We start from the raw sequence: 20,303 nt of genomic DNA on the forward strand, positions 1-20,303 counted from the left end.
TCTCTCTCTCTCTATTCGTCTTTCTAACCCTTGTGCTTGTCTCTGTCTCTATTCATCTTTCTAACCCTTGTGCTTGTCTCTCTCTCTCCTCTCCAGTCCTCAGTATCCGTGGCATCCAGGATGAGGATCCACCAGATCCTCAGATCATGCGATTGGACAACATGTTGCTGGCAGAGGGCGTGTCCGGCCCAGAGAAGGGCGGGGCCTCGGCGGCGGCAGCGGCTGTGGCGGCGGCGGCTGCAGGCGGGTCCCCTAACGACGGCAGTATAGAACACTCAGACTACAGGGCCAAGCTGACTCAGATCAGAGGAATATACCACTCTGAACTGGAGAAATATGAACAGGTAGGAGGGAACACACACTAGGTAGGAGGGAACACACACTAGGTAGGAGGGAACACACACTAGGTAGGAGGGAACACACACTAGGTAGGAGGGAAGACACGCTAGGTAGGAGGGAAGACACACTAGGTAGGAGGGAACACACACTGGGTAGGAGGGAACACACAGTAGGTAGGAGGGAACACACACTAGGTAGGAGGGAACACACACTAGGTAGGAGGGAACACACACTAGGTAGGAGGGAACACACACTTGGTAGGAGGGAACACACACTATGTAGGAGGGAACACACACTAGGTAGGAGGGAACACACACTAGGTAGGAGGGAACACACACTAGGTAGGAGGGAACACACACTAGGTAGGAGGGAACACACACTAGGTAGGAGGGAACACACACTAGGTAGGAGGGAACACACACTAGGTAGGAGGGAACACACACTAGGTAGGAGGGAACACACACTAGGTAGGAGGGAACACACACTAGGTAGGAGGGAACACACACTTGGTAGGAGGGAACACACACTAGGTAGGAGGGAACACACACTAGGTAGGAGGGAACACACACTAGGTAGGAGGGAACACACACTAGGTAGGAGGGAACACACACTAGGTAGGAGGGAACACACACTAGGTAGGAGGGAACACACACTAGGTAGGAGGGGAGGGACACACACTAGGTAGGAGGGAAGGGACACACTAGGTAGGAGGGAACACACACTAGGTAGGAGGGAAGACACACTAGGTAGGAGGGAAGACACACTAGGTAGGAGGGAACACACACTGGGTAGGAGGGAACACACAGTAGGTAGGAGGGAACACACACTAGGTAGGAGGGAACACACACTAGGTAGGAGGGAACACACACTAGGTAGGAGGGAACACACACTAGGTAGGAGGGAACACACACTAGGTAGGAGGGAACACACACTTGGTAGGAGGGAACACACACTAGGTAGGAGGGAACACACTAGGTAGGAGGGAACACACACTAGGTAGGAGGGAACACACACTAGGTAGGAGGGAACACACACTAGGTAGGAGGGAACACACACTAGGTAGGAGGGAACACACACTTGGTAGGAGGGAACACACACTAGGTAGGAGGGAACACACACTAGGTAGGAGGGAACACACACTAGGTAGGAGGGAACACACACTAGGTAGGAGGGAACACACACACACACTAGGTAGGAGGGAACACACACTAGGTAGGAGGGAACACACACTAGGTAGGAGGGAACACACTAGGTAGGTAGGAGGAGGGAAGACACACTAGGTAGGAGGGAACACACACTGGGTAGGAGGGAACACACAGTAGGTAGGAGGGAACACACACTAGGTAGGAGGGAACACACACTAGGTAGGAGGGAACACACACTAGGTAGGAGGGAACACACACTTGGTAGGAGGGAACACACACTATGTAGGAGGGAACACACACAAGGTAGGAGGGAACACACACTAGGTAGGAGGGAACACACACTAGGTAGGAGGGAACACACACTAGGTAGGAGGGAACACACACTAGGTAGGAGGGAACACACACTAGGTAGGAGGGAACACACACTAGGTAGGAGGGAACACACACTAGGTAGGAGGGAACACACACTAGGTAGGAGGGAACACACACTAGGTAGGAGGGAACACACACTAGGTAGGAGGGAACACACACTGGGTAGGAGGGAACACACACTAGGTAGGAGGGAACACACTAGGTAGGAGGGAACACACACTAGGTAGGAGGGAACACACACTATCCAAAAACAGCTGAGAGAAGGAGGGGCGTGTCTGAAATCTGTCTTTCCTACTACTTACTAAAACTACATACTGTGTATTAGTAGTACTACATACCATTTAGAAGATACTGTTTTGTGACAACGAATGCAGGAATCCTGAAATATCAACATACTACTCCATACTGAGAAGGCATCATCCAATCACGCTTGTTCCTCGCCATTCGTTGCTCCTCCCCTAATCTGATAATCAGCTGTTTCAAACTGATGAAAAGATCCTTCTCTTCCTGAGTGGTGTGCAGTGAATTCTACTAGATGAAAAGATCAATCTCTTCCTGAGTGGTGTGCAGTGAATTCTACTAGATGAAAAGATCATTCTCTTCCTGAGTGGTGTGCAGTGAATTCTAGGAGATGAAAAGATCATTCTCTTCCTGAGTGGTGTGCAGTGAATTCTACTAGATGAAAAGATCATTCTCTTCCTGAGTGGTGTGCAGTGAATTCTACTAGATGAAAAGATCAATCTCTTCCTGAGTAGTGTGCAGTGAATTCTACTAGATGAAAAGATCAATCTCTTCCTGAGTAGTGTGCAGTGAATTCTACTAGATGAAAAGATCAATCTCTTCCTGAGTGGTGTGCAGTTAATTCTACTAGATGAAAAGATCATTCTCTTCCTGAGTGGTGTGCAGTGAATTCTACTAGATGAAAAGATCAATCTCTTCCTGAGTGGTGTGCAGTGAATTCTACTAGATGAAAAGATCATTCTCTTCCTGAGTGGTGTGCAGTGAATTCTACTAGATGAAAAGATCATTCTCTTCCTGAGTGGTGTGCAGTGAATTCTACTAGATGAAAAGATCATTCTCTTCCTGAGTGGTGTGCAGTGAATTCTACTAGATGAAAAGATCATTCTCTTCCTGAGTGGTGTGCAGTGAATTCTACTAGATGAAAAGATCATTCTCTTCCTGAGTGGTGTGCAGTGAATTCTACTAGATGAAAAGATCATTCTCTTCCTGAGTGGTGTGCAGTGAATTCTACTAGATGAAAGGAACCGTCTCTTCCTGAGTGGTGTGCAGTGAATTCTACTAGATGAAAAGATCATTCTCTTCCTGAGTATTGTGCAGTGAATTCTACTAGATGAAAAGATCATTCTCTTCCTGAGTAGTGTGCAGTGAATTCTACTAGATGAAAAGATCATTCTCTTCCTGAGTAGTGTGCAGTGAATTCTACTAGATGAAAAGATCATTCTCTTCCTGAGTAGTGTGCAGTGAATTCTACTAGATGAAAAGATCATTCTCTTCCTGAGTGGTGTGCAGTGAATTCTACTAGATGAAAGGAACCGTCTCTTCCTGAGTGGTGTGCAGTGAATTCTACTAGATGAAAAGATCATTCTCTTCCTGAGTGGTGTGCAGTGAATTCTACTAGATGAAAGGAACCGTCTCGTCCTGAGTGGTGTGCAGTGAATTCTACTAGATGAAAAGATCATTCTCTTCCTGAGTGGTGTGCAGTGAATTCTACTAGATGAAAGGAACCGTCTCGTCCTGAGTGGTGTGCAGTGAATTCTACTAGATGAAAAGATCATTCTCTTCCTGAGTGGTGTGCAGTGAATTCTACTAGATGAAAAGATCATTCTCTTCCTGAGTGGTGTGCAGTGAATTCTACTAGATGAAAGGAACCGTCTCTTCCTGAGTGGTGTGCAGTGAATTCTACTAGATGAAAAGATCATTCTCTTCCTGAGTGGTGTGCAGTGAATTCTACTAGATGAAAAGATCATTCTCTTCCTGAGTGGTGTGCAGTGAATTATACTAGATGAAAGGAACCGTCTCTTCCTGAGTGGTGTGCAGTGAATTCTACTAGATGAAAAGATCATTCTCTTCCTGAGTGGTGTGCAGTGAATTCTACTAGATGAAAGGAACCGTCTCGTCCTGAGTGGTGTGCAGTGAATTCTACTAGATGAAAAGATCATTCTCTTCCTGAGTGGTGTGCAGTGAATTCTACTAGATGAAAAGATCAATCTCTTCCTGAGTAGTGTGCAGTGAATTCTACTAGATGAAAAGATCATTCTCTTCCTGAGTAGTGTGCAGTGAATTCTACTAGATGAAAAGATCATTCTCTTCCTGAGTGGTGTGCAGTGAATTCTACTAGATGAAAGGAACCGTCTCTTCCTGAGTGGTGTGCAGTGAATTCTACTAGATGAAAGGAACCGTCTCGTCCTGAGTGGTGTGCAGTGAATTCTACTAGATGAAAAGATCATTCTCTTCCTGAGTGGTGTGCAGTGAATTCTACTAGATGAAAAGATCATTCTCTTCCTGAGTGGTGTGCAGTGAATTCTACTAGATGAAAAGATCATTCTCTTCCTGAGTGGTGTGCAGTGAATTCTACTAGATGAAAAGATCATTCTCTTCCTGAGTGGTGTGCAGTGAATTCTACTAGATGAAAGGAACCGTCTCTTCCTGAGTGGTGTGCAGTGAATTCTACTAGATGAAAAGATCATTCTCTTCCTGAGTAGTGTGCAGTGAATTCTACTAGATGAAAAGATCATTCTCTTCCTGAGTAGTGTGCAGTGAATTCTACTAGATGAAAAGATCATTCTCTTCCTGAGTATTGTGCAGTGAATTCTACTAGATGAAAAGATCATTCTCTTCCTGAGTAGTGTGCAGTGAATTCTACTAGATGAAAAGATCATTCTCTTCCTGAGTGGTGTGCAGTGAATTCTACTAGATGAAAGGAACCGTCTCTTCCTGAGTGGTGTGCAGTGAATTCTACTAGATGAAAAGATCATTCTCTTCCTGAGTAGTGTGCAGTGAATTCTACTAGATGAAAAGATCATTCTCTTCCTGAGTGGTGTGCAGTGAATTCTACTAGATGAAAAGATCATTCTCTTCCTGAGTAGTGTGCAGTGAATTCTACTAGATGAAAAGATCATTCTCTTCCTGAGTGGTGTGCAGTGAATTCTACTAGATGAAAAGATCATTCTCTTCCTGAGTGGTGTGCAGTGAATTCTACTAGATGAAAAGATCATTCTCTTCCTGAGTAGTGTGCAGTGAATTCTACTAGATGAAAAGATCATTCTCTTCCTGAGTGGTGTGCAGTGAATTCTACTAGATGAAAATATCATTCTCTTCCTGAGTGGTGTGCAGTGAATTCTACTAGATGAAAAGATCATTCTCTTCCTGAGTGGTGTGCAGTGAATTCTACTAGATGAAAAGATCATTCTCTTCCTGAGTAGTGTGCAGTGAATTCTACTAGATGAAAAGATCATTCTCTTCATTAGTAGTGTGCAGTGAATTCTACTAGATGAAAAGATCATTCTCTTCCTGAGTGGTGTGCAGTGAATTCTACTAGATGAAAAGATCATTCTCTTCCTGAGTGGTGTGCAGTGAATTCTACTAGATGAAAGGAACCGTCTCTTCCTGAGTGGTGTGCAGTGAATTCTACTAGATGAAAAGATCATTCTCTTCCTGAGTGGTGTGCAGTGAATTCTACTAGATGAAAAGATCATTCTCTTCCTGAGTGGTGTGCAGTGAATTCTACTAGATGAAAAGATCATTCTCTTCCTGAGTGGTGTGCAGTGAATTCTACTAGATGAAAAGATCATTCTCTTCCTGAGTGGTGTGCAGTGAATTCTACTAGATGAAAAGATCATTCTCTTCCTGAGTGGTGTGCAGTGAATTCTACTAGATGAAAAGATCATTCTCTTCCTGAGTGGTGTGCAGTGAATTCTACTAGATGAAAAGATCATTCTCTTCCTGAGTGGTGTGCAGTGAATTCTACTAGATGAAAAGATCATTCTCTTCCTGAGTGGTGTGCAGTGAATTCTACTAGATGAAAAGATCATTCTCTTCCTGAGTGGTGTGCAGTGAATTCTACTAGATGAAAAGATCATTCTCTTCCTGAGTGGTGTGCAGTGAATTCTACTAGATGAAAAGATCATTCTCTTCCTGAGTGGTGTGCAGTGAATTCTACTAGATGAAAAGATCATTCTCTTCCTGAGTGGTGTGCAGTGAATTCTACTAGATGAAAAGATCATTCTCTTCCTGAGTGGTGTGCAGTGAATTCTACTAGATGAAAAGATTCTCTTCCTGAGTGGTGTGCATTCTCTTCCTGAGTGGTGTGCAGTGAATTCTACTAGATGAAAAGATCATTCTCTTCCTGAGTGGTGTGCAGTGAATTCTACTAGATGAAAAGATCATTCTCTTCCTGAGTAGTGTGCAGTGAATTCTACTAGATGAAAAGATCAATCTCTTCCTGAGTGGTGTGCAGTGAATTCTAATAGATGAAAAGATCATTCTCTTCCTGAGTGGTGTGCAGTGAATTCTACTAGATGAAAATATCATTCTCTTCCTGAGTGGTGTGCAGTGAATTCTAGGAGATGAAAAGATCATTCTCTTCCTGAGTAGTGTGCAGTGAATTCTACTAGATGAAAAGCCTGATGACCTCCTGACATTTAGAGATTTCACAGACTACTATTTAGAACTCAGGATGGGTATTCAGACACGACCAGTACCTCCCCTACAGAAAAAAATGACCTCTCATTCCTCCTCCTCTCCTTCCTCCCTCATCTCCTCCTTCCTCCTCTCCTCCTTCCTTCATCCCCTCCTCCTCCTCTCCTCCTCCTCTCCTTCCTCTCTCCTCCTTCCTTCATCCCCTCCTCCTCCTCTCCTTCCTCTCTCCTCTCCTCCTTCCTTCCTTCATCCTCTCCTCTCCTCCTTCTCCTCCTTCCTCTCCTCCTCTCCTCTCTTCCCTCCCCAGGCGTGCAGTGAGTTCACCAACCACGTGATGAACCTGCTGAGGGAGCAGAGTCGCACGCGGCCCATCTCTCCCAAGGAGATCGAGCGCATGGTGGGGATCATCCACCGCAAGTTCAGCTCCATCCAGATGCAGCTCAAACAGAGCACCTGTGAAGCCGTCATGATCCTGCGCTCCAGATTCCTCGACGCCAGGTGAGAGAGACGGAGAGAGACAGCGTGGATGTGTGTGTGTGTTTGTGTGTGTGTCTCTCTCTCCCCCCCCCCCTCTCTCTCTCTCTCTCTCTCTCTGTGTCTCTCGCTCTCTCTGTCTCTCACTATCTCCTTCTGTCTCACCTCTCTGTGTCTCTCTCACCTCCCCCTCTCTCTCTCTCTGACCACTCTGTCTCTCTCACCTCCCCTCTCTCTCTCGCTCTCTCTCTGTGTCTCTCACCTCTCTCTGTGTCTCTCACCTCTCTGTGTCTTTTCACCTCCCCTCTCTCTCTCTCACTCTCTCACCTCCCCTCTCTCTCTCTCTCACTCTCTCTCTGTGTCTCTCACCTCTCTCTCTGTGTCTCTCTCACCTCCCCTCTCTCTCTCTCTCTCTCTGACCTCTCTCTCTCTCTCTCTGACCTCCCTCTCTCTCTCTCTGGTCAGACGGAAGAGACGTAACTTCAACAAGCAGGCTACTGAGGTGCTGAATGAGTACTTCTACTCCCACCTGTCTAACCCCTACCCCAGTGAGGAGGCCAAGGAGGAACTGGCCAAGAAGTGTGCCATCACCGTCTCTCAGGTTAGAGGTCAAATAGGGGTCAAACTAGGGTCACAGAAGTATCACAGGCGGGATCTGAACCCTGGTCTCCCATGGGAGAAAACAACGTCTTGACCTTTGGTTACAGGAGGTATTAATATTAGGGTAGAGGGTTATAGGAGGTATTAATATTAGGGTAGAGGGTTATAGGAGGTATTAATCCTACTATTAATATTATGGTAGAGGGTTATAGGAGGTATTAATATTAGGGTAGAGGGTTATGGGAGGTATTAATATTAGGGTAGAGGGTTATAGGAGGTATTAATATTAGGGTAGAGGGTTATAGGAGGTATTAATATTAGGGTAGAGGGTTATAGGAGGTATTAATATTAGGGTAGAGGGTTATGGGAGGTATTAATATTAGGGTAGAGGGTTATAGGAGGTATTAATATTAGGGTAGATAGGAGTTAATATTAGGGTAGAGGGTTATAGGAGGTATTAATATTAGGGTTAGAGGGTTATAGGAGGTATTAATATTATGGTAGAGGGTAATAGGAGGTATTAATATTAGGGTAGAGGGTTATAGGAGGTATTAATATTAGGGTAGAGGGTTATAGGAGGTATTAATCCTACTATTAATATTATGGTAGAGGGTTATAGGAGGTATTAATATTAGGGTAGAGGGTTATAGGAGGTATTAATATTATGGTAGAGGGTTATGGGAGGTATTAATATTATGGTAGAGGGTTATGGGAGGTATTAATACTACTGTTAATATTAGGGTAGAGGGTTATGGGAGGTATTAATATTATGGTAGAGGGTTATGGGAGGTATTAATATTGTGGTAGAGGGTTATAGGAGGTATTAATATTAGGGTAGAGGGTTATGGGAGGTATTAATATTATGGTAGAGGGTTATAGGAGGTATTAATATTAGGGTAGAGGGTTATAGGAGGTATTAATATTATGGTAGAGGGTTATAGGAGGTATTAATATTAGGGTAGAGGGTTATGGGAGGTATTAATATTATGGTAGAGGGTTATAGGAGGTATTAATATTAGGGTAGAGGGTTATGGGAGGTATTAATATTATGGTAGAGGGTTATAGGAGGTATTAATATTATGGTAGAGGGTTATGGGAGGTATTAATATTGTGGTAGAGGGTTATAGGAGGTATTAATATTAGGGTAGAGGGTTATAGGAGGTATTAATATTAGGGTAGAGGGTTATAGGAGGTATTAATATTAGGGTAGAGGGTTATGGGAGGTATTAATATTATGGTAGAGGGTTATGGGAGGTATTAATCCTACTATTAATATTATGGTAGAGGGTTATAGGAGGTATTAATATTAGGGTAGAGGGTTATAGGAGGTATTAATATTAGGGTAGAGGGTTATAGGAGGTATTAATATTAGGGTAGAGGGTTATAGGAGGTATTAATATTAGGGTAGAGGGTTATAGGAGGTATTAATATTATGGTAGAGGTTATAGGAGGTATTAATATTAGGGTAGAGGGTTATGGGAGGTATTAATATTATGGTAGAGGGTTATAGGAGGTATTAATATTAGGGTAGAGGGTTATGGGAGGTATTAATATTATGGTAGAGGGTTATAGGAGGTATTAATATTAGGGTAGAGGGTTATAGGAGGTATTAATATTAGGGTAGAGGGTTATAGGAGGTATTAATATTAGGGTAGAGGGTTATGGGAGGTATTAATATTATGGTAGAGGGTTATGGGAGGTATTAATCCTACTATTAATATTATGGTAGAGGGTTATAGGAGGTATTAATATTAGGGTAGAGGGTTATAGGAGGTATTAATATTAGGGTAGAGGGTTATGGGAGGTATTAATATTAGGGTAGAGGGTTATAGGAGGTATTAATATTAGGGTAGAGGGTTATAGGAGGTATTAATATTATGGTAGAGGTTATAGGAGGTATTAATATTAGGGTAGAGGGTTATGGGAGGTATTAATATTATGGTAGAGGGTTATGGGAGGTATTAATATTAGGGTAGAGGTTATAGGAGGTATTAATACTACTGTTAATATTAGGGTAGAGGGTTATGGGAGGTATTAATACTACTGTTAATATTAGGGTAGAGGGTTATGGGAGGTATTAATACTACTGTTAATATTAGGGTAGAGGGTTATGGGAGGTATTAATATTAGGGTAGAGGGTTATGGGAGGTATTAATACTACTGTTAATATTATGGTAGAGGGTTATGGGAGGTAGGATCTGAACCCTGGTCTCCCATGGGAGAAACCAACGTCTTGACTGTTTGTCCAAGAGGAAATTCCCCCTTGGTGACAATGATTTTGAAGTCGCAGGCATTGATACCTCATCACGGGAATGTGAGCCCGGCTCATATCTGCTACATAAGGGTCAAACTAGGGTCACACAGGGGTCAATGTCTGAGGTCAGGGTAGGGGATTATAGGAGGTATTAATACTGCTGTTCATATTGTCACTACTATTGGTATTATTGCTCATGTTTACTTTGACAATATAAATGGCAAATTTTCCTTGTCAACTAAGTCAATTCAATTACAGGGTAGATGTGAGACCACCAAAGTGCACTACTTTTGACCACAGCCACGTTAGACTTACTGTATCAGGAACAGGTTTTTATCTGAACGTTTCCCCAGGAGGTGAGAAGAATAGAATGTGATTCATGTCTTAAAGTTCCCAGAAACACGCTCTGGCGCCTGCATGCACTTGATTCAGACTTGACTAGGTCTTAGTTATCACTTGATTCAGACTTGACTAGGTCTTAGTTATCACTTGATTCAGACTTGACTAGGTCTTAGTTATCACTTGATTCAGACTTGACTAGGTCTTAGTTATCACTTGATTCAGACTTGACTAGGTCTTAGTTATCACTTGATTCAGACTTGACTAGGTCTTAGTTATCACTTGATTCAGACTTGACTAGGTCTTAGTTATCACTTGATTCACACTTGACTAGGTCTTAGTTATCACTTGATTCACACTTGACTAGGTCTTAGTTATCACTTGATTCAGACTTGACTAGGTCTTAGTTATCACTTGATTCACACTTGACTAGGTCTTAGTTATCACTTGATTCAGACTTGACTAGGTCTTAGTTATCACTTGATTCAGACTTGACTAGGTCTTAGTTATCACTTGATTCACACTTGACTAGGTCTTAGTTATCACTTGATTCAGACTTGACTAGGTCTTAGTTATCACTTGATTCACACTTGACTAGGTCTTAGTTATCACTTGATTCAGACTTGACTAGGTCTTAGTTATCACTTGATTCACACTTGACTAGGTCTTAGTTATCACTTGATTCAGACTTGACTAGGTCTTAGTTATCACTTGATTCACACTTGACTAGGTCTTAGTTATCACTTGATTCACACTTGACTAGGTCTTAGTTATCACTTGATTCACACTTGACTAGGTCTTAGTTATCACTTGATTCACACTTGACTAGGTCTTAGTTATCACTTGATTCACACTTGACTAGGTCTTAGTTATCACTTGATTCACACTTGACTAGGTCTTAGTTATCACTTGATTCAAATTAGTAGATAGATTTTCATTTTTTCTCAAACTGAGTTCTCTCTCTCCCTGCCCCCCCTCTACTTCTCTCTCTTCCTGCCCCCCCCCTACGTCTCCCCCCTACGTCTCTCTCTCCCTGCCCCCTCTCTACTTCTCTCTCTCCCTGCCCCCCTTTCTACCCCCCCCTCTACTTCTCTCTCTTCCTGCCCCCCTACGTCCCCCCCTACGTCTCTCTCTCCCTGCCCCCTCTCTACTTCTCTCTCTCCCTGCCCCCCTTTCTACTCCCCCCTCTACTACTCCCTCTCTCTCCCTGCCCCCCTTTCTACTTCTCCCCCCTACTTCTCTCTTTCAGGTGTCTAACTGGTTTGGTAACAAGAGGATCAGGTACAAGAAGAACATAGGGAAGTTCCAGGAGGAAGCGAACCTGTATGCTGTGAAAACAGCTGTAGATGCAGCCAGCGTCTCCTCACAGGCCAGCCAGGCCAACTCCCCCGCCACGCCCAACTCAGGTACACACTCGGACGTCACACACACGTACGCGCCAGGATCACTCACTCTCGGACATCAAACACACACTCGGGCACTCACTCACACACACACACACACACACAGTCGGAGACCACGTGGGGGTGCATTTCACTCGCTCGCTCGCTCGCATACAAACACACACAGTGGCACCACCAAGACCACATCTTTTTCACACAATTACTTCTCCCATAGTCTCCCTTCTAACAAAGTTTAAACCCGCCTCTTATTACCCGCCCCACCAATCAACCGCTCCCTGCCACAAAAGCCTCTCTCCTGATTGGCTGGTTATGACATTCCGCAGGCTCGCCAGGGTCGTACAGTCGGCCCAACACAGGCCACGCCCACCCCGGTTTACACCCGACCAATGGGGAGGGGTTATTTCTCAGCCCTCCTCTGCAGCCTCAGGTAGGCCTGCAGTAAGACCCCCCAACCCCCCTCCCCAAAATGGTTCCCCTGTTATAGCTGCTTGTTCCTCTCTCCTGCCCCCCCTCAATCCCCCCAAACTGCCACCTGTGTTCCCGGTGGTATCATTGGTACTCCTTAGTATCAGCTACCAACCCCCCCAGCCCCTATAGAGCCCCTCTGACCCCTGTTCAGTTGCACCTTTTAGTAGTATCAGCTACCAACCCCCCAGCCCCTATAGAGCCCCTCTGACCCCTGTTCAGTTGTACCTTTTAGTAGTATCAGCTACCAACCCCCCAGCCCCTATAGAGCCCCTCTGACCCCTGTTCAGTTGTACCTTTTAGTAGTATCAGCTACCAACCCCCCAGCCCCTATAGAGCCCCTCTGACCCCTGTTCAGTTGTACCTTTTAGTAGTATCAGCTACCAACCCCCCAGCCCCTATAGAGCCCCTCTGACCCCTGTTCAGTTGCACCTTTTAGTAGTATCAGCTACCAACCCCCCAGCCCCTATAGAGCCCCTCTGACCCCTGTTCAGTTGTACCTTTTAGTAGTATCAGCTACCAACCCCCCCAGCCCCTATAGAGCCCCTCTGACCCCTGTTCAGTTGTACCTTTTAGTAGTATCAGCTACCAACCCCCCAGCCCCTATAGAGCCCCTCTGACCCCTGTTCAGTTGTACCTTTTAGTAGTATCAGCTACCAACCCACCCAGCCCCTATAGAGCCCCTCTGACCCCTGTTCAGTTGTACCTTTTAGTAGTATCAGCTACCAACCCCCCCAGCCCCTATAGAGCCCCTCTGACCCCTGTTCAGTTGCACCTTTTAGTAGTATCAGCTACCAACCCCCCAGCCCCTATAGAGCCCCTCTGACCCCTGTTCAGTTGTACCTTTTAGTAGTATCAGCTACCAACCCCCCAGCCCCTATAGAGCCCCTCTGACCCCTGTTCAGTTGTACCTTTTAGTAGTATCAGCTACCAACCCCCCAGCCCCTATAGAGCCCCTCTGACCCCTGTTCAGTTGTACCTTTTAGTAGTATCAGCTACCAACCCCCCAGCCCCTATAGAGCCCCTCTGACCCCTGTTCAGTTGTACCTTTTAGTAGTATCAGCTACCAACCCACCCAGCCCCTATAGAGCCCCTCTGACCCCTGTTCAGTTGCACCTTTTAGTAGTATCAGCTACCAACCCACCCAGCCCCTATAGAGCCCCTCTGACCCCTGTTCAGTTGCACCTTTTAGTAGTATCAGCTACCAACCCCCCCAGCCCCTATAGAGCCCCTCTGACCCCTGTTCAGTTGTACCTTTTAGTAGTATCAGCTACCAACCCCCCAGCCCCTATAGAGCCCCTCTGACCCCTGTTCAGTTGCACCTTTTAGTAGTATCAGCTACCAACCCCCCCAGCCCCTATAGAGCCCCTCTGACCCCTGTTCAGTTGCACCTTTTAGCCCCCTGCTGGAACTTTGTGTTCCTCTCTTGGAACCCTGTGTGTGTGTGTGTGTGTGTGTGTGTGTGTGTGTGTGTGTGTGTGTGTGTGTGTGTGTGTGTGTGTGTGTGTGTGTGTGTGTGTGTGTGTGTGTGTTATTAGTGTTTGAGTTTGCAGTGTTAATGTGCAACAGTCTGTGTTAGTGTGTGTATAAATGTATTAGTATGTGTACCAGTGTGTGTATAAATGTAGCATTAGTGTGTATAAATGTAGTATTAGTGTGTATAAATGTAGTATTAGTGTGTATAAATGTAGTATTAGTGTGTGTACCCGTTTGTGTATAAAAGTAGTATTAGTGTGTATAAATGTAGCATTAGTGTGTATAAATGTAGTATCAGTGTGTGTACCTGTTTGTGTATAAAAGTAGTATTAGTGTGTGTATAAATGTAGTATTAGTGTGCAAATGTAGTATTAGTGTGCAAATGTAGTATTAGTGTGTATAAATGTAGCATTAGTGTGTATAAATGTAGTATTAGTGTGTATAAATGTAGTATTAGTGTGTGTACCCGTTTGTGTATAAAAGTAGTATTAGTGTGTATAAATGTAGCATTAGTGTGTATAAATGTAGTATTAGTGTGTGTACCCGTTTGTGTATAAAAGTAGTATTAGTGTGTGTATAAATGTAGTATTAGTGTGCAAATGTAGTATTAGTGTGCACCAGTGTGTGTATAAATGTAGTATTAGTGTGTATAAATTTAGTATTAGTGTGCACCAGTGTGTGTATAAATGTAGTATTAGTGTGTATACATGTAGTATTAGTGTGTACCAGTGTGTGTATAAATGTAGTGTTAGTGTGTATAAATGTAGTATTATTGTGTACCAGTGTGTGTATAAATGTAGTATTATTGTGTACCAGTGTGTGTATAAATGTAGTATTAGTGTGTACCAGTGTGTGTATAAATGTAGTATTAGTGTGTACCAGTGTGTGTATAAATGTAGTATTAGTGTGTATAAATGTAGTATTAGTGTGCACCAGTGTGTGTATAAATGTAGTATTAGTGTGTATAAATGTAGTATTAGTGTGTACCAGTGTGTGTATAAATGTAGTGTTAGTGTGTATAAATGTAGTATTATTGTGTACCAGTGTGTGTATAAATGTAGTATTATTGTGTACCAGTCTGTGTATAAATGTAGTATTAGTGTGTACCAGTGTGTGTATAAATGTAGTATTATTGTGTACCAGTGTGTGTATAAATGTAGTATTAGTGTGTACCAGTGTGTGTATAAATGTAATATTAGTGTGTACCAGTATGTGTATAAATGTAGTATTAGTGTGTACCAGTGTGTGTATAAATGTAGTATTAGTCTTTACTAGTGTGTAAAGCGCCCCCTGCTGGTCTGTTCCTCCAGGTGGATACCCAGCACCGTGCTACACTCCTGACGGGATGTTATGAGGAGCTGCCTGGAGGAACTTTGTTTCCTCCCCACTGTCTCCATGTGAGTATCTATGGTAACGCTCTGTTTATCCCCACTGTCTTCATGTCAGTATCTATGGTAACACTCTGTTTCCATGTCAGTATCTATGGTAACACTCTGTTTACCACCACTGTCTTCATGTCAGTATCTATGGTAACACTCTGTTTCCATGTCAGTATCTATGGTAACACTCTGTTTCCATGTCAGTATCTATGGTAACACTCTGTTTACCACCACTGTCTTCATGTCAGTATCTATGGTAACACTCTGTTTCCTCCCCACTGTCTTCATGTCAGTATCTATGGTAACACTCTGTTTACCACCACTGTCTTCATGTCAGTATCTATGGTAACACTCTGTTTCCATGTCAGTATCTATGGTAACACTCTGTTTACCACCACTGTCTTCATGTCAGTATCTATGGTAACACTCTGTTTACCACCACTGTCTTCATGTCAGTATCTATGGTAACACTCTGTTTCCATGTCAGTATCTATGGTAACACTCTGTTTCCATGTCAGTATCTATGGTAACACTCTGTTTACCACCACTGTCTTCATGTCAGTATCTATGGTAACACTCTGTTTCCTCCCCACTGTCTTCATGTCAGTATCTATGGTAACACTCTGTTTACCACCACTGTCTTCATGTCAGTATCTATGGTAACACTCTGTTTACCACCACTGTCGTCATGTCAGTATCTATGGTAACACTCTGTTTACCACCACTGTCTTCATGTCAGTATCTATGGTAACACTCTGTTTACCACCACTGTCTTCATGTCAGTATCTATGGTAACACTCTGTTTCCATGTCAGTATCTATGGTAACACTCTGTTTACCACCACTGTCTTCATGTCAGTATCTATGGTAACACTCTGTTTCCATGTCAGTATCTATGGTAACACTCTGTTTACCACCACTGTCTTCATGTCAGTATCTATGGTAACACTCTGTTTCCATGTCAGTATCTATGGTAACACTCTGTTTACCACCACTGTCTTCATGTCAGTATCTATGGTAACACTCTGTTTACCACCACTGTCTTCATGTCAGTATCTATGGTAACACTCTGTTTACCACCACTGTCTATGCCAGTTTTTTAAAACAGATATTGTAGGTGGGTGACCAACTCATGTGAATACCTTCAATTGATGTCTTGTATAAAATATTTGGCATATATTATTTTTCCCTCCTCCTTTTCATCTCTCTCTCCTTCTCTTTCTCTCTCCCTCCTCGCTTCCCTTTCTCTCTCTCTCTCTCTCTCCAGGTTGATAGTGGATGGCAGGACAGCACCGACCCCCTCCCTCACCCACCCTCACGGGGCACCGGGCAGCGTGCACTCGGACACCTCAAACTGAGACACACACTCACCCCAAACGCCCCCCACCCCTCTACCCTTCAAATTCCACTTCCTCCACCCTCACGCAGCCACCCCTCTACCCACCCAATCCCTCTCCTGTATCTCAAACTAACCCATGTCCCAAATATGCCCCCCCCATATCAGTCGTACCTCAAACTGAAACAACAGCATCCCCATCCCCTCCGCTCCCTCCACACCATCCTCCCCTCCGCTCCCTCCACACCACCCCCCTCTCCCTCCCTCCCCCATCCCTCTCCCCCCACTCCCGATGCAACATAACCCCCTAGCTCTTCCCTCCTCTCTCTTCCCCCTCCACTCCCGATGCAACATAACCCCTAGCTCTTCCCTCCTCTCTCTCCCCCATCCCTCTCTCTCTCTCCCCCCATCCCTCTCTCTCCCTCCCTCTCTATCCCTCTCTCCTCCTCTCCCTCCCTCCCCTATCCCTCTCTCCTCCTCTCCCTCCCTCCCCTATCCCTCTCTCTCCCTCTCTCCTCCTCTCCCTCCCTCCCTCCCTCTCTCTCTCTCTCTCCTCCTCTCCCATCCCTCTCTATCCCCTCCTCTCCCTCCCCCATCCCTCTCTATCCCCTCCTCTCTCTCCCTCCCTCCCAATCCTTCTCTATCACTCTCTCTCCTCCTCTCCCTCCCTCCCCCATCCCCCTCTCTCTCCTCCTCTCCCTCCCTCCCAATCCCTCTCTATCCCTCTCTCCCTCCCCCAATCCCGCTCTCTCTCCTCTCTCCTCCTCTCTCTCTCCTCTCTCTCCTCCTCTCTCTCTCTCTCTCTCCTCCTCTCTCTCCTCCTCTCTCCTCCTCTCCTCCTCTCCCTCCCTCCCCAATCCCTCTCTCTCTCCTCCTCTCCCTCCCTCCCCAATCCCTCTCTCTCTCCTCCTCTCTCTCTCTCTCCTCCTCTCTCTCTCCTCCTCTCCCTCCATCGTCTGACATCAAGTCTTTTTCTTTATTTTTATAACCACTTATTTTTCTCTCGTTTAAAAAAATAAGATAATTTAGAGTCACACGTAGTTTTTTTTTTCTAATACTGTTTCACAAAGCCGCACCAGCCGCGTGTGTTGGAGCCTGACGTGGACGCATCATGTTACTCAAAAAGAAGAAGAAGAAGAAGAAGAAAAATGCATAACAAGAAAAATAAAGGAAAAAAATCTAATGTTTATCGTCTTCCATGCATGTCGTCCCTTTTAGGTGTTTAGCAACGATTGTATTTTTCCTTATACTTTTTAGACTTTTTAAAAAAACAGTTGCTACAGAGACAAAATGTAAAAAACAACAGGAAGTTCTAAATGGCAGAAAATAACCAAAAATGAATAAATACATTGTATGTCAATTATTAAGCTCTGTCTGCTGTCTCATTTTATTATGGAGGGTTGGACGGTCCATATACATTACATACACTATATATACAAACGTATGGGTTTGGAGAACGCTACCTGCCACAATGCATAGCTCCAACTGTAAAGTTTGGTGGAGGAGGAAAAATGGTCTGAGGATGTTTTTCATGGTTCGGGGCTAGGCCCCTTAGTTCCAGTGAAGGGAAATCTTAACGCTAAAATTACGTTCAGCATAACAATGTCCCCGTGCACAAAGCGAGGCCCATGCAGAAATGGTTTGTTGAGATCGTTGTAGAAGAACATGATTGGCCTGCACAGAGCCCTGACCTCAACCCCATCAAACACCTTTGGGATGAATTGCAACGCCGACTGCGAGCCAGGCCTAATCGCCGAACATCAGTACCTGACCTCTTTAATGCTCTTGTGGCTGAATGTAAGTAAGTCCCCGCAGCAATGTTCCAACAACTAGTGGAAAACCTTCCCGGAAGAGCAGAGTCTGTTATAGCAGCAAAAGGGGGACCAACTCCAAATTAATACCCATGATTTTGAAATGAGATGTTCGATGAGCAGGTGTCCACATACTTTTGGTCATCTAGTGTACATAATAAGAAAATGTAGATTAAAATAATGACTACTAATTTATTAACAATACAAATGCTATCCTATGCTGTATGTCACAATAGAAGTATCATGTCACTGTAGAATATCATTCAAATATCAGTTGTTGATCTTGTAATCTGCAAACATAAATTCATTGGTATCATCGACCATCCATCAACAGTTTTTATGTAAAAAAATATGACATTTACATTTTTAAAAAGCGTAGAAATACCATTATATAAGCTTCTGCGCTATATACAGATATAAAAATGTTTGGGTCACAACATTAAAACAGTCCCTGATCTTGTAGTTAGCTGCCAGTGTACCAGAGTAGCACAGTCACGTTGCTTGATAAGACGACATTTTCACGGTGATGTCAGCTTGTATGTAAACAACAAGTTCCCTGTTGTGTTTCTTGATGAGTCTACAAATCAAATCAAATGTATTGGTCACATACACATGGTTAGCAGATGTAATTGGTCACATACACATGGTTAGCAAATGTTAATGGTCACATACACATGGTTAGCAGATGTTATTGGTCACATACAAATGGTTAGCAGATGTTAATGGTCACATACACATGGTTAGCAGATGTTAATGGTCACATACACATGGTTAGCAGATGTTAATGGTCACATACACATGGTTAGCAGATGTTAATGGTCACATACACATGGTTAGCAGATGTTAATGGTCACATACACATGGTTAGCAGATGTTATTGGTCACATACACATGGTTAGCAGATGTTAATGGTCACATACACATGGTTAGCAGATGTTAATGGTCACATACACATGGTTAGCAGATGTTAATGGTCACATACACATGGTTAGCAGATGTTAATGGTCACATACAGATGGTTAGCAGATGTTAATGGTCACATACACATGGTTAGCAGATGTTAATGGTCACATACACATGGTTAGCAGATGTTAATGGTCACATACAGATGGTTAGCAGATGTTAATGGTCACATACACATGGTTAGCAGATGTTAATGGTCACATACACATGGTTAGCAGATGTTATTGGTCACATACACATGGTTAGCAGATGTTAATGGTCACATACACATGGTTAGCAGATGTTAATGCGAGTGTAGCGAAATGCTTGTGCTTCTAGTTCCGACAATGCAGTAATAACCCCCTAGCTCTTCCCTCCATCAAACCTAACAATTCCAAAACTACTACCTTATACACACAAGTGTAAAGGGATAAAGAATATGTACATAAAGATATATGAATGAGTGATGGTACAGAACGGCATAGGCAAGATGCAGTAGATGGTATCGAGTACAGTATATACATATGAGATGAGTAATGTAGGGTATGTAAACATTATATTAAGTAGCATTATTTAAAGTGGCTAGTGATATATTTTATATCAATTTCCATCAACTCCCATTATTAAAGTGGCTGGAGTTGAGTCAGTGTGTTGGCAGCAGCCTCTCAATGTTAGTGGAGGCTGTTTAACAGTCTGATGGCCTTGAGATAGAAGCTGTTTTCAGTCTCTAGGTCCCTGCTTTAATTGAAGAGATGTTTATGGTTTTGTAGATTGTGCCAATACACTGACTTCCTGTTAACAGTTTGTGCCATGGCTATGTCGAGGTGGTGACTGCCCCTTATTGAGGTGAATATATCTAAATGAATGTATTTCTATTGCTATATCAGAGCACTTGGTTATGAACACTATCTCTAGTAACTGATGTTTTATTTCTCGTGTTTAGGATTCCAAAAATAAAATACACGATTGTTTTCGCTGCAATATTCAGACATTAAATGCAGGAACTCTTAACTATATCTCCTGGTGAAGACAGGAAATTATATTTACCCGCTGTAGTGCCATCTTGTGGTGTAACTGTGGATAAACATATAACTTGTTTACACTTGTTAAAGGTCCCAAACAGTCATTCTGAGTCTGTAAAATAGCATTTAAAGTAACCAGGTTTCCATCCAGCCGTTTCATGCGGATTAATTACCTGATGCATGAAAGAAAGTCACGACAGGTCTAATGGACACAGGAAATGCTCGTACACTTTTATAAATGCCGATAGACAATAAGTTATTTTGACATGTGTCGGTAAAATTAATTGT

General features: G+C 43.7%; 1 protein-coding gene across 1 annotated transcript in view; it reads left to right on the plus strand.

Moving 5' to 3' along the window:
- Positions 1–16,728, plus strand: part of LOC124015720 (pre-B-cell leukemia transcription factor 1-like) — a 43,094-nt gene extending 26,366 nt beyond the window's left edge. Inside the window, exons 3-8 of the mRNA XM_046331139.1 lie at positions 97–344; positions 6,823–7,013; positions 7,455–7,590; positions 11,432–11,588; positions 14,837–14,923; positions 16,172–16,728. Of these exons, the coding sequence (XP_046187095.1) occupies positions 97–344; positions 6,823–7,013; positions 7,455–7,590; positions 11,432–11,588; positions 14,837–14,880 (776 nt within the window). The 3' untranslated portion in view covers positions 14,881–14,923; positions 16,172–16,728. The remainder of the gene's footprint in view (positions 1–96; positions 345–6,822; positions 7,014–7,454; positions 7,591–11,431; positions 11,589–14,836; positions 14,924–16,171) is intronic.
- The last annotated feature ends 3,575 nt before the right edge of the window (positions 16,729–20,303 follow it).

Source organism: Oncorhynchus gorbuscha, linkage group LG26, assembly GCF_021184085.1.
Source record: "Oncorhynchus gorbuscha isolate QuinsamMale2020 ecotype Even-year linkage group LG26, OgorEven_v1.0, whole genome shotgun sequence".
NCBI lineage: Eukaryota > Metazoa > Chordata > Actinopteri > Salmoniformes > Salmonidae > Oncorhynchus > Oncorhynchus gorbuscha.